The sequence below is a fragment of the Martes martes genome (assembly GCF_963455335.1).
Source record: "Martes martes genome assembly, chromosome: 9".
NCBI lineage: Eukaryota > Metazoa > Chordata > Mammalia > Carnivora > Mustelidae > Martes > Martes martes.
Genome location: NC_137896.1, coordinates 99,900,845 through 99,914,850, shown reverse-complemented (window position 1 = coordinate 99,914,850; position 14,006 = coordinate 99,900,845). Strand labels below are relative to the sequence as shown.

The window sequence follows — 14,006 nt, the reverse complement described above, 5'->3', positions numbered from 1 at the left end:
AAAAGATGATGTTCATAGAGAGAAAACCTGGTAACAAAGATGGTACTTCTTCCTGAGTAAATCTATAAATACGTTGCAATTCCAACCAAAATCTGAGTAAAGTTTTTCATGGAATTTGTCAAGCTATTATGAAATTTGTATAGAAAAAAGCTGAGAGGGCGCTTGGGTGGCTCAGTCGTTAAGCGTCTGCCTTTGGCTCAGGTCATGATCCCGGGGTCCTGGGATTGAGCCCCGCATTGAGGTCCCTGCTCCATGGGAAGCCTACTTCTCCCTCTCCCACTCCCCCTGCTGTGTTCCCTCTCTCGCTGTATCTCTCTCTGTCAAATAAATAAAAAAAATAAAATTTAAAAAAAAAGAAAAAAGAATCTGAGAATAGGCCAGATGATTTTAAGAACATTAGAATTTATTATAAAGCTCTGAGAATTAAGACACTGTGGTAAAAGTGCATAGTCAGGTGGTAGACCAGTAGAACAGAATGGAGAGCTGAAATAACACCTGACCATGTTGGGAAACTTTACATGTGATGGGCAGATCTGAAACCCAGTGGGAAAGATTAGGTAAATGTTACCAGGACAATTGGGATCCATACAGAAAAGAATAAAATTGAATCCTGAACTCGCAACATACATAAAGATATATCCAGATGAATTAAAACCTAATAGTGAAGAAGCAAATGTTATACAAATTTATAGGTAAATATATGTGACCAGGATTTCCTTCACAAGTTACAAAAACAAGCTATAAAATCAAAGATTGATATGTTTGTCCATGTAAAATTTAAAATTTATACAGCAGAAGGTGCCACAAACTAAGTTAAAAGATTTTTTTATTAGAAAAGGATGTTTGCAATGCACATGGAGGGAAGGATTTATACTCAGAATTTTCGGAGGAGACCTAAAAATCAGTAAGAAAAATACAAGCTAATGGGGGGTAGAAATAGGTCAGTTAAGCAGCCCAAATGGCCAACAGAAGGCATGAGATACCATTTCCCATGTTTCAGACTGGCAAAAATTTTCAATCTCTATCCATTTGGGAAGAAGGGGAACACTGGAAGTCTTCTACACTGCAGGAATTCAAGTCAAAACTTGAAGAACTTCCTCGGCGAGTAGATTTGCATTGTATGGTGCATGGTACACGGTGTCATACCCCACGATTCACAGTATGTATCTACCCTAGAGAAAGTTTCACATGTGCACAGGAAACATGTAGTAGAATGTTTATTACAGCCCTGTTTGAAATAGTAAAAAAAAAAAAAAATTGGAAAGTACCTAAATATGCCCGAATAGGTACATATTTATATATGGATAAACAAATTGTGATATATTCACATGGTGAAATACCATATAGTGGTGTAAAATGATCTAGAAAGATTTGTATCAACATGGACCAAATTTCAAAAGCACAAAGTGAAATTAACATATTTCAATGGAGTGTGATTCCATTTATATAATGTGTAAGCAAGTATAACTTTTATGCCTGGTTAACATAGTTAATAAAAACATGGTGAGAATGATAAACACCAGGTTCAGGTTGGTGGTTACTTTGGGGAAGGAGGGAGGGGGACTATATCAGGAAAGAATATATAGGAGACTTCAAATATATGTCATGTGTTAAAGGTTTTTCATATTAAAAATTATAGTGTATTTATTTGAATGCCAGTAGGAGCTCAAAAAGAAAGGAACATCCTTCTATTAGAATGGACTACTAGAAATGATCTTGGAGATTAATTCTCATAGAGAGTAATAAAAATTGATTCATAAGCTTTTAGAAAAAACCTTCAGAGAATGGCAATTAGATATTACATTTTTTAAATTAGAAACAGAAAACACAAAATGTAATCAGTGTAAAATTTAATAGCCTTTTAATGCTCAAAGGAAATAATATACCTTCATGACTTAGAAGACCTTTCGTGCAAATTCTTTTTTTTCAGATATGGGACATCACTTTTAAAAATTATAAAATGTAACATTCACATACAAAAAAGGTGCATAGAACATATGTGTACAGTTTAATGTACATTTGTAATTACAAAGCAGAACTCTGTGTGACTACTGCCCAGGTCGAGAAATTCTGCATTCTAGAAGCCCCATTCCTTGAATTCAATCTGTTTTATCATTATACGAGTAACTGTACAGTAGGCCTATTATTTTTCTTTTTTTGTTATTTTTCTTATATTAAAAAATTAATTTTAGAAAAAATGTTCCTAACATTGATTTTTAAATTTTTCAACACAGTTCGGGGGAGCTCCCAGGTGGTGCAGTTGGTTGGACATGTAACTCGTGGTTTCGACTCGGGTGTGATCTCAGGGCCATGAGCTAGAGCCCCATGTCGGGCCCCACGCTGAATGCAGAGTCTGCTAGGGATTCACTTTCCCTCTCCCTCTGCCCCACCTGCTCGTGCTTTATCTCACTCTCTTTCTAAGATAAATAAATCTTTAAAAAATTTTTTTCATCATATTTTGGGATTGGGAAATGTTACTCCAATACTAGGGTGCCTGAGAAGCCTGTGAAAAACACTGTGTTTCATTGTTTGCAGAAGTCTTGGCCAAGGTTAGCAGCCACCTGTGTCATAGCTTGTACTTGAGCTGCAGGCCAGCAGTTGCTGCCCTGCAGGCTCCAGGAATGGTAAGCACTCCTCCTTGGTGAATGTAACTGGCATTGTAGTTATGGTCTATTCATGTGAACAATACCTTTCTTCCCTTGGCCAGAGCTCCAGGAAGTTGATAAGTAGCTTCAGAGTTGCGTTTTCGCTGACATTGGCCAATGGGATAGGTATGTGGTCTTTGCCATTTGGGATTGTCTCCTCCTATCTGAGCATCTGTTGTCTTGCCTGGGACACTGGGCATTTAAAAAAAAAAAAAAACAAACAACTCTTGGGAGTGGATTGTCCCTGATGACTGGGTGAAGAATCCATGGCCAAGGACTGGGAAATAGCACGCTAGACCAGGGTTTTTCCACTCTGGCACTTTTGGCTTGGGGGCTGGATTATTCTTTGTTGGGTAGGGGGAGAGGTTCTTTGCAATGTGGGATGATTAGCAGCATCGCTGGCTTCCATCCACCACATGCCACTGGCACTCTCTCAGTGTGGGAACCAGTGTATTTCCAGGCATCACCCAGATGTCTGGGGAAACGAAGTCACCCTGGCTGGGAACCCTTGCCTTAGAAGATGAGACTCTCCGTCCCTTGTAGATATGATGGCTGTGGAAGTGGTGGGGGAGGCAACCCCTGGATGAAGACCCCTAACTTAGAGCAAGAGACTGAATGAAGGGCAGAGATGGGAGAAATGTAAAGGCAGGTGAACGGAGGCAGTAAGGGGTGAGGGCTCTAGGGTCGCAGTAAATGACAGTGGTGAGAAGGGAGGGTGGGTGCAGGGCTCTGAGACTGGGGAGTGCGGTGTGAGCTTCTTTCCCGCATAACTGGGAGGAGTGTGTTAGCCAGAGCCCGGTCTCCTCTCCAGAGGGAGGCACTCAAGCCTTCCACTGTCCCTCTTCTGGGGTCAGCCTTGAGCGCTTAAGTACTCTAGATCCTCTTAAGTATGTCAGTGCTTTCCTCCTGACCCTGTGGGGAGAGGTATGTGAATCTGTCAAGTGGGTTAAGCTCCTTGGAGAGCGATTGCAATTCTTTGATCTTTATTCACTCAACAGACACTTAGCAGGTACCCACTTGGGGAGGGGCTGTGCCAGGCACTAGGGACCCCACCAGTCAGACCAGAACTGCGTGGTCTGGCCGGGGCGACGACTTAGCCAGCACAGGCCACCCCGGGAGGAGAAAGGAGGAGGGCCCTACTGTCAGGCTGCCTCTTGTCAGGTCCACATCCCACCTGTGTTCCTGCCTCTTCCGTCTCCTTTGGCCTCACTGTCCCAGTCTGTGAGATGGAGTAGTGAGAATTCTTAACCCCAATTGGGCACGGAGGGACTGACGTGCGAGAACGTGTCCAGCCCGTACAGCAGTGCCTGGCATTAGTGAACACTCAGTGATATTGCCATCATTATTGTTAACAATTTATTATTAAAACTCCTACATAAAGTCTGTAGTAGAGCGCCTAGAAAATTCTGAGGGACAAGTGACCAGAGATTCATGTGACTTTTTTGAGCTGGGTCTTAAAGGATTAGTGGGACTTTATCAGGAAAAGCATTGTGGAGTTGTGGAAAGATCACGCACTAAGATGCGGGCAGGAAGTCACAGATTGTGAGCAAGGCAGCACGGCTTAGAGGGGACAGCTGCTGGCCGTGAGATCTGGAGGCTCAGGCAGGGGTGGGCCGTCAGGCTGGGAAGAAAGGCGGCTGGGGCCGCTGGAGAAGAGACTTGGTCTGAACGGACATAAGTGCCCAAACCCTTTGGATTGGATGTGCTTCATTTGTTCTTTCTTTTCTCCAGAATGGATTAGGAAGAACTTGCCATTTGAATCCCACTCTCCTTTCCCTGAGCAGTGAAGTGCTAAGCTCACCAGAGGCATTATTGAGCCTTTGGAGACTGAGAAGCAAATCCGTCTTGCTGTCCCTGTGCTGTCAAATATGGGGCAAGGTGGCATGCAGGGGGACATGGGCAGCCACTTCACGTCAGGAGCCCAGCAGACAGAGCACGCCCTCTCTTGTCTGGGCACCCTCGGACCTTTCCAGTTATGTGACCGCTCTGATGGCTTTGGTGTTCCTGTCTACTCACCGGAGCTCGCAGAGGAGCAGATCATCCAGCCAGCCTGGGGTCATGATGGATTTTCCAATTCTCTCTTTTCAGCAGCTCACATGCTGCCTCAGGGCAGGGGCTGAGAACCATCCTGGCAGACGTGCTAATAACTGGGGCATCTGTGCCAAGGAGCAGCGTGTTTATTTCTCCGGAACCTGTGGCACCGTGCCCGAGGCTTTGCTGAATCAGCCTGGTGCCGTCTGGCGTCCCCCGGATGCTCAGACCTCAGTCCCAAGGTCACAGGTGTCCCCTGGAGGGCTCTGGCTTTTGCTTCACCACTCTCTGAAATGTCACACAGTGAATATGTACTTCCTGACCACTTGCCAGGCCCCCGGGGTGGTTATGAATGAGAAAGTTGCCATCCTTGGCTTTGGGAAGCATATAGTCTTATAGGAGAGACAGACACTGGATAAACCATGGCAAGTGGTATGGATCAGTGCTAGGAAAGGGCGACGTCCAGAGTCACGACGCTGTGGAACAGCGAGAGGAGCCTAGTCTTGGGTGGGGGGTGTGACAAGGTCAGGAAAAGCCTCCTAGGAAAGTAAGACTCCCTGATATCCGAGTATACTTGGGGCTGGGGCAGGGTGGAGTGGTTGGAGAGACCTCCCTCACCAAGTTGGCTCATGACTGAACCCAGCAGGCTCCTCCATGAAGTGTTTCCCCCTCCGCCTGCCCACTGCCTTTGACACTGTTGCCTTCTCTCTCTCTCTTAAATTCCTTTCCTCCCTCTCCCTTTCTTTCAGGCTACACTTTTGTCCCCTTTGCTGGCTTCTCTTGCTCCCCAGGCATAATTCTGGCCTTCCCAGAGGATGGCCTCGCTCTCCAAAGCAGTAGACAGTGGTGGTGAGAAGCCAGGCTTGGAGGAGGCCAAGCTGGCTGGGTCCTCGGCCCTGCTTTTCTCCTTATGGTCCCACAACCTTAGACAAGCAAGTGACTAAGGGCTCCACGTGTTGGTATCCTGTCTATAAAAGAGGTTCCTTTACCAGGCCATTCTGAGGACTGCAGTGATGCCTATACAGCACTTAGTGAAAGGCCTGTGTGAGTCAAGGTTACAAAACCCTTCTTCTTTCAGAATCGGAAACTGACTCAGTTCCATTCACCTTCTGTTTTTCCATGGATACCTGATAAATATGGAAGGTCAAGGTGTCACCTGGCCACAGACCTTATGGGAAAACCGACCCCTGCTTGGTACATTGAATCTGGACTGGGTTCTCTGTATGACCTCTAAATAACCTGATGAGGAAGCCATGGGTTTGGGCTTCCGGAGTGTGGTGTCTCCTTGCAGGGACCTCCTTGCAGGGATCCTAGAAGCTCCATCTGTGGGGTTGTTACAGGAGGTGTTGGCTCCTGTGGGGCCTGGGACCAGGGTGGCTCTGTTCCCAGACAGCTTACACCTGGGAGGTGACCTCATCTGTCAGATGAAAGGATTAAACCCCTCCAGCTCTAACATTCTGTCAGTTCATTCACTTAAAAAAATCCATTGAGGGGTGCCTGGGTAGCTCATTCAGTTAAGCGTCTGCCTTTGGTTCAGGTCTTGATCCCAGGGTCCTGGGATGGAGTCCTGTATTGGGCTCCTTGCTCAGCAGGGAGCCTGCTTCTCTCTCTGTCTCTGCCTGCTGCTCCCCCTGCTTGTGCTCTCTCTCTGACAAATAAATAAAAATCTTAAAAAAAAAAAATCCATTGAGAGCCTTCCATTGGATAGGCGCTGAGAACACATTGTTGAACAAAGCAGATTCATTCTGCGCTCTGAAGGAACTGATAGTTCAGTTGGGAGAGGTTGTCAATCAGAGAGCGTCACAGCTAGTCGTAAAAGAGCACTTTGATAATGTGTACCTTGTGTCATAGGAGATTTGACCTAGACGGAGAGGTCAGGGACGTCTTCCACGAAGAAGGCATGATGGAGCTGGGATCTGATGGAGGAACAGGCATTAACCAGCAAAGAAAGGGAAAGACACAATTCCAGAAAGCGAGAACAGCAGAAGCAAAGGCTTTGAGAGGGGATGGGGCAAGGTGGAGAGAATGAGGGCTGGGAGAACTCTGGGGGCCGGCTGAGAGTCAAACCATTTAGTGATCTCGTGCAGCCATGGGCATGGCCAGTGAGAGCTGGTACCTAGACAGTCATGTGCTGTCGTTGTATTTCCTCCTCCTTCTTAACAGCAGTGAGAAAAGTGGGTTAATGCGGGGTGGGGATGTGTGTCTCGGGAAGACTGCATTCAGAATTTGAAAGGCTGATTCTGGCTGCAGGATGCTGGAATCCAGTGTGAGGGGAGGGAAATTTTGAAGGAACTTTAAGTGGAAAGGTTTTTTTTTTTTGGAGAAGGAAGCCGAAGGTGTGGGCGGGCTTTACAGAGCATCAGTGGGGATTAGCAGCAGGAGAGGAGAGCTTGACCTTTAATTTCAGAGGCCGTGGCTGCTTGGCTTGGCTTCCCAACCCCACTCTCACCCCCATTTTTGGCTTCCATGACCCCGAATCACTCTTTTATGTTGCCAAATCACAGACTAAAGGAAGATGGGTGTGCAGCTGAAACGGGGCAGAGGTTCCTAAGCACGGCCCAGCCATGAGAAGAAACCTTCAGGGCATTCATAAAGCTAGATCAGGCCACAAATCAGCATCTTCTGTAGCTTGGAGAACTGCTTTCGGCATAGAAGACAGACGTTTTCCATCAAATAGGATGAAAGAAAATCACAGTTCTCTTTTTTCTCTCTTTTCCCTCCAGGCTTATATTTGGCACCCTTTACCCTGCATATTACTCCTACAAGGCTGTGAAGTCGAAGGACATTAAAGAATATGTAAGTAGTGCTTATTGGTGGGGTCCCGATGGTCCTGGAGAAGCTGGGGGTGAAGTAGTGGGAGGAAGAGGATGCCTTGTGGTGCAGGCACTGGTAGCAGGGCAAAGGAAGGCTTCCTTTACCCTTCTTCTCATGAGACTTGCCTCATTTGGTCCAGGAGTCCTCCCCATGTCTAGACCCCTGTAGAACCAGAGAATGGAAGGGAAGTATGGCAAAAGGAAACGGAATCAGGGATCACAGGCCACCCAGGCTGCCACATACCACTGTATGGCCTGAGACAAATGACTTTACCTCTCTGAGCCTCAGTTTCCTTGTCTAGAAAACACTGTGTAGACCACGGTTACTGGGAGATAGTCCACCACAGGGGGTTCAGGCACTCCTGCCTCTGTGACTCTGGTGATGATTCCCATTCCAGTTGTGTGACCTGAATACCCCATGATTCAAACTCTGTTGCTTTTTAAGCTTTTCAAGAACAAGGGCTGGTCATCATCTTTCATCTGATTCCCCAGCACCCAGCGGAGGGCTGAGCATGTGGGAAGGGAATCCGGAGTACTTATTGTTGAAAGATTGTATTGTTGCTGGATGGTTCCTCTAAGCAGGAGAATCATCAGACAACTGCATGGGGTGGCTGATGAGGAAAGGATGCCCAGGTCTTGTGGGACAGAAACCCAGGTCAAACTACAGAGGATGTGGATTAGGGCATCAGGAATCTGAAGTCAAGTGCGGGCTCTGACATTTGATGGCTGCAATACTGGAAAAGAAGCTTAACTTCTGGGCACCTGGGTGGCTCAGGTGCTTAAGCATCTGCCTTCGGCTCAGGTCATGATCCTGGAGTCCTGGTATCGAGTCCACATCAGGCTCTCTGCTCAGCGGGAATCCTGCTTCTCCCTCTGACCCTCTCCCCTCTCATGCTCTATCTCTCTCACTCTCTCTCTGAAATAAATTAAAAAAAAAAAAAAAAAGCTTAACTTCCAAGAGCCTTGGTTTCCTAATCAGAGGGCTGGATATCAGCAATCCTGGCCCCTAGCGTTGTGAGGGACAAAGGGTCTTTGCTTTCCCTCTTTTACTCAGAAGTCATTTTGGAAGTTTGCCACAGGTAAAGAAATAAAGCGTATTTGAAAGTCACTTTCTTTCTCAGATTTTCCAGGATGTCTTTACGATGAAAACCAGCCACCTCCAGGTCAACTGCAACAGGAACTCACCCCCTCATTCCTTCAGTTTCCCTGAACTGCTTGCCTGGGCTTGCATCTGCTAAGCAGAGCATCTAGACAGGGCTGGGTTCTCTGGAGACAAGGTCCCTGGTGTATCTGAGGGAATCTCGGTGTGAACTATAAGTAGCTGTTGAGTTGCAAGCACACAACCTCCTGATTCTCTACTGGCTTGGCGCAGGGGTAAAGCAGGAGGCAGCCTCTCCCACAGTCTTTCTCCCGACCCCTTCCAGCCACAGGTGCAGGGAAGCTGTGCCACGTAAGGAGGCATAATTGGGGTCACCGTGGTTCAGGGTCTGATGCTCCACTTTGCAGAGGCAGAAACTCAACTCTGTCAGCTCATCTGGGAGAAATCAGACCCTGGTAAATTGTTTTGGTCTGACCAAACTCACAGGAGCCTGGTTTATGACTAAAATGGCAATTCATTAATTTAGACTGAAAAATATAACTGACAAGCAGAGCAGCTGTTTGTGTTGGCTGGTGAGCATGAGTTTTTCCCAGTAGGGAAAGCTTGAGAGTTAAGATTAGAAGGTTTCTTGGTAAAAATGGAATTGAAAGAAAGGAGCTGAGTAGTATGAGAAGAGATCTGCCTCCTTTTCCTGTACTTGCTCACGCGCACGCACACTCTCACTCACTCTGTCACACATGCTCTCACGTGTGCTCTTGCACGCACCCTCACACACATGCTCTCCAACACTTTCTCACAGTCATGTGCTCTCACACACGTTTCCTCATTCACACAACCATAACTCGCTCACATGTGCTCTCACACACTCACACTCACATATTCTCTCACACATGTTCTCCTACTTACACACCCCCACACACTTCCACACTCACATGCTCTCTCACTCATATACACTCTCACTCTCTCACACTCACACACATCTCTCACTCTCACACACTCACACGCTCTCTCATTCAGACACACTCACGTCCTCTCCCACTCACACATACTCTCTCACACATGTTCTCCCGCTTACATACCCCACACACTTCTCACACTCACATTCTCTCATTCACCCTTATGTAGTCTCACACACAACACTATCTCTCACTCTTACACTCACATGCTCTCTCTCTCTCACACACACACACACACACACACACTCTCACACTCACACATACTCTCACATGCTTTCACATGTACTCTTGCACACATTCACACTCACCATTACACTGGCCTCTTTCCCTCATTTTGACCAATAAACCCATTTGTCCAAGAGAGAAACCTGGAATTGCCTTCAGCTTCTGTCTGGCCCTCACCACCCAACCCTATACACACACCTGGTTCCTGACTGTGTCCTTCATCTCTATCCCCTTAATGGTCCTTCAAACCAGGTCTCTCCTCCTGTGCTGCCACTCTCTTAAATGTTGTTCTTATCAGGTATTTCCTGGAATGTTACAGTAGCCTCCCGTATTTGTTTTCTGTTGCCACTGTAACAAATTACCATGAACTTAGTGCCTTAAAACACACAAAGATATTATCTCTCAGTCTAGAGGTCAGAAGTCTAATGGGTCTCACTGGGCTAAAATCAGGCAGGGCCACTTTCCTTCTGGAGACTCTAGGGGAGAATCCATTTCCTTATCTTTTGCAGTTCCTAGAGGCCATCTGCGTTCCTTGGCTCCTGCCCCTTCCTCCATTTTCAGAGCCAGGGTAGCATCTCTGAGCATGCTTCCATAGTCACATTTCACTTAGATGACAGCCTCTTGGTGACAGCCAAGTTCACACAGGAAGGCTCTGGTTAGGAAGTTGCTGCGGAGGTCCCCACCAGGGACACTGGCTGCCAGCTGTCTGTGCCTTTGGAACATTCCCTGCAGATTCAAAATCCTAAATACGAGCATTTGACTTTTTTAAGCCTATATACCTGGCCTTGTTTCCCACAAAGATCCTTATGCTAGAAGACTGTCCCCAAATTAAATGGTATTGGATGTTGGTAGTAAAAACAAATAAATATAGATACAGATATAGATTACAGTTATATCTTTGGCTGCTCAGCACCCACATCCACTCCTTTGACCATATTTTGGCTTTAAAAAACTTTCCAGCAAGAATTCTGTATGATTTATGTACTTGGTAAATCCAGTTTTTTTCAGCTGAGTCCAGCACCAGTCCAGTATCTCTGGCAAAGACCTCTCCTCCTCTGGCTCTGGTCTTAATATGCAGCACTCTAAAAATTAAATTGTCAAGTGAACCATCACTGACATACCCCTATAGTATATAGACATATGCTATATGAGGGTGAGAAAGAGAATACATAAAAATAAAACTAGTTAAAATATTTAAATCTATACATGATACAGAAAGGAAGAAAATACGGGTAGAAGTTATAGTTCTTAGTCATGCAAGTAGTCTTGAGTTCATAGCTGGTATTCATGTCTCTTGTTAAAAGATGATTTTTTTAGGGGCGCCTGGGTGGCTCAGTGGTTAAGCCTCTGCCTTCGGCTCAGGTCATGATCTCAGGGTCCTGGAATCGAGCCCCACATTGGGCTCTCTGCTCGGCAGGGAGCCTGCTTCCCTTCCTCTCTCTCTGCCTGCCTCTCTGCCTGCTTGTGATCTCTGTCTGTCAAATAAATAAATAAAATCTTAAAAAAAAAAAAAGATTTTTTAAAAGGGTCAAATCATGACTCTTGTACAAAAATAAAGTTGACACATGTTGAAAGTTTTACTTACCTCATTAATTAATAAGGGAACCAGTAAGGTGTTTTTTAAAAAAAAATTCAAAGGAGACTCCAAAGAGCAGATGTATCTAAGAAATCAGGAATGATTAAATGAATTTGTTAATAGATATTCAGCTGATTTTGGAGGAGGGTGGGGAGATCAGTTGCACCTCCATTGGACAAAATTTATTTGCACCTCTAGACAAAATCCTTTGCATTGCAATCAGTTTTCTGTAACTTACAAAGTTGTAAAATAGCTCAAAGATATTGAAAAACAGAACACCTATAGAAGCCAGATAATTCAGAAGGAGGCTCTGGACAACATCTAGCATTCTACAGATCATCCATTCTAAACTCTTTCACAATTTTTCCTATTACTTCCCTCTTCTACCATCTAATTCATATTCTTTTTTTTTTTTAAGATTTTATTTTATTTATTTGACAGAGATCACAAGTAGGTAGAGAGGCAGAGAGAGAGAGAGGAGGAAGCAGGCACCCTGCGGAGCAGAGAGCCCGATGCGGGGCTCGATCCCAGGACCCTGGGATCATGACCTGAGCCGAAGGCAGAGGCTTTAACCCACTGAGCCACCCAGGCACCCCTAATTCATGTTCTTTTTGTCTTCAGTTAGAGCTTTAGTGAGTGGGATTCCTTACCCAGGGCTGTGGCCTGAGTCTTCCTTTGTGGGGAGCCGGAGGCCTTAGCAAGGTCTTGCCTGTGTAAGGTTGTAGTGATGATCCATTGACTCTTACCTCTGAGCAGTACTCACTCACACAAGGGATCCCACCCAGATCCCTCCAGAGGCTCCTTAATTCCCATCTACCCTCCTTCCTGCCATGTAGCAGCAACCCTGTTCCCCCCTGGTAATCAGGATCAGTTCCTTTACCACCTATTTCCTAGAGACATCATGGTTCTGAAATGGCCAGGTAGGAGTGTTGTTTCTGCTTCCACATCACTGGAATCATTTTGTATCCCTGGCAAAAGCACCCACCCTTCAGGTACTGTAAGAATTAAACAGCAGAACTCAGAGATTTAAAGGTAAAACACAAAAATGTTGTGAGTCTGTTAGACCAGTGATTCTCAAACTGCAGTGTGCACATAGAATAACTAGAGGGTTTTATTAAAATGCAGGTGCTGATCCATTAGGTCTGGGGTGAGTTCTGAGATGCTGCATCTCTAAGAAGCTCCTAGGTGATTCCAGTGGTGCTGGTCCACGAACCACAACTGGAGTTGCACGAAGCTGGCAGTGGGCTTACCCATAAGCAACACTGCTCTCAGTTCCTTGATCCCTGAACCTTTAGATTCTGCCTAAGCTGCAGAAGCATGTGTTGCTTCCTGGTTCACGGAAGAAACTGCATCCTCCAGGTCAATGCCTCAACCCCAGAATGCCGACTCTCTTTCGTAACTCTCCTATAGCTGTTGCAACACCTTAAAGTCCGCTGCCTCAGAGCAGTGGGTGTGTGGGGGCACGGTAAGATCGAGACTCCCCAGCCCCTTAGCCTCTTGTCTTGGGTTTCTTTTCCTGTAAAAGAAGCTCCTTGGTTAGAAGGAGTGTTGGGTGGCTGGCATCAAAATAAAAAGGACACTGAGCCCACAGCTTACTCTACAGGCTGCCGGAAATATGGCAGCAGGAAAAGCAAGTGTGCATGCAGAGTCAGTGAATCTTCCAGAAAAGACACTGCTGTCCCTTCTGTGAGGGAAGGGGCCTGGTGCGATGAGCCTGCTCTAAGGAGTCTGGCTGGGGCCATGAGACACGGTATCATCATATACATGCTTGTGCTGCTGCCGGCGACTTGGGCTCTGAGCGGTGGTTGTGGCCAGGTCAGCCTTGGTGAGAGGGATTCCACAGTGCCAAGGCCACCTGCTCCCTCTGTCCCTCCCACATGCCCACTGGCAGGTGAGTACATTGGACACGCACAGTCATCCTGAGGAAAGGGTCTAGCTGACACCCGCAGGCCTGGTCACCTCATCTACTTGATTACCAAAGGCCTCCTGTGCCACGGGACCTTGTGGTGAGCAGGAACAGGCATCACATGGGTCCACATTCCGTGGGCCTATTCACGTCATTCCCAAACCGCTTCAACACCAGTCTCTCAGTCTTTTCCCTTCCAAGGACCTTGCCATCTAGCCAGTCCTTACCTGGGGTTTGAAATGTACCTGGTATTTGTTTTAATCGGGTATGGTAGGGCATGCAGACACAGAAATGACTACCACGAAGGAAGAACTTCTTACAGTTTTCCCAGAAGGAGGAGGCACAGCAGGCCGTGGACAGCCATATGGGGGAACACGTGGGTCTGTTAGGAGTCAGAGGCAGTGACACTCTGCATTGTGGTGTCTGTAGGAAGGTCAAGGCTAGACAGTGCAAGCAGGTTTAGGATTGGCAAGTTTGAATAACTTCAGCGGGCTCTGGGGTGATTAGGGCTGGGGAATATTGGCTCAACCTGTGAGAGCCCCATGAAAGAGGGAGTTTAAGAGTATGGGCTCTGGACTGATCTGTTTGCCTATGAAAGGTGTGCTGCAGGGCATGTCCTTTGCTCTCTCGAAGACTTGGTTTGTCCTAGGAGGGGCAGTCTCTCCCCAGCCAGTGAAGCCACAGATGCCAGAGCGTCAAGAACATAGGAAGTAAGAAAATATAGTTAATATACCTGGTGACAATGTAAAGGCATT

General features: G+C 46.4%; 1 protein-coding gene across 10 annotated transcripts in view; it reads left to right on the top strand.

Annotated features, from left to right (window-relative positions):
• Positions 1-14,006, top strand: part of REEP1 (receptor accessory protein 1) — a gene marked incomplete at its 3' end in the record, with an annotated part of 104,948 nt that overhangs the window by 41,456 nt on the left and 49,486 nt on the right. For all 10 annotated transcript variants that reach the window (XM_080813316.1, XM_080813312.1, XM_080813315.1 and 7 more), the window contains exon 2: positions 7,400-7,472. In XM_080813316.1, coding sequence (XP_080669442.1) covers positions 7,400-7,472 — 73 coding nt within the window. The remainder of the gene's footprint in view (positions 1-7,399; positions 7,473-14,006) is intronic.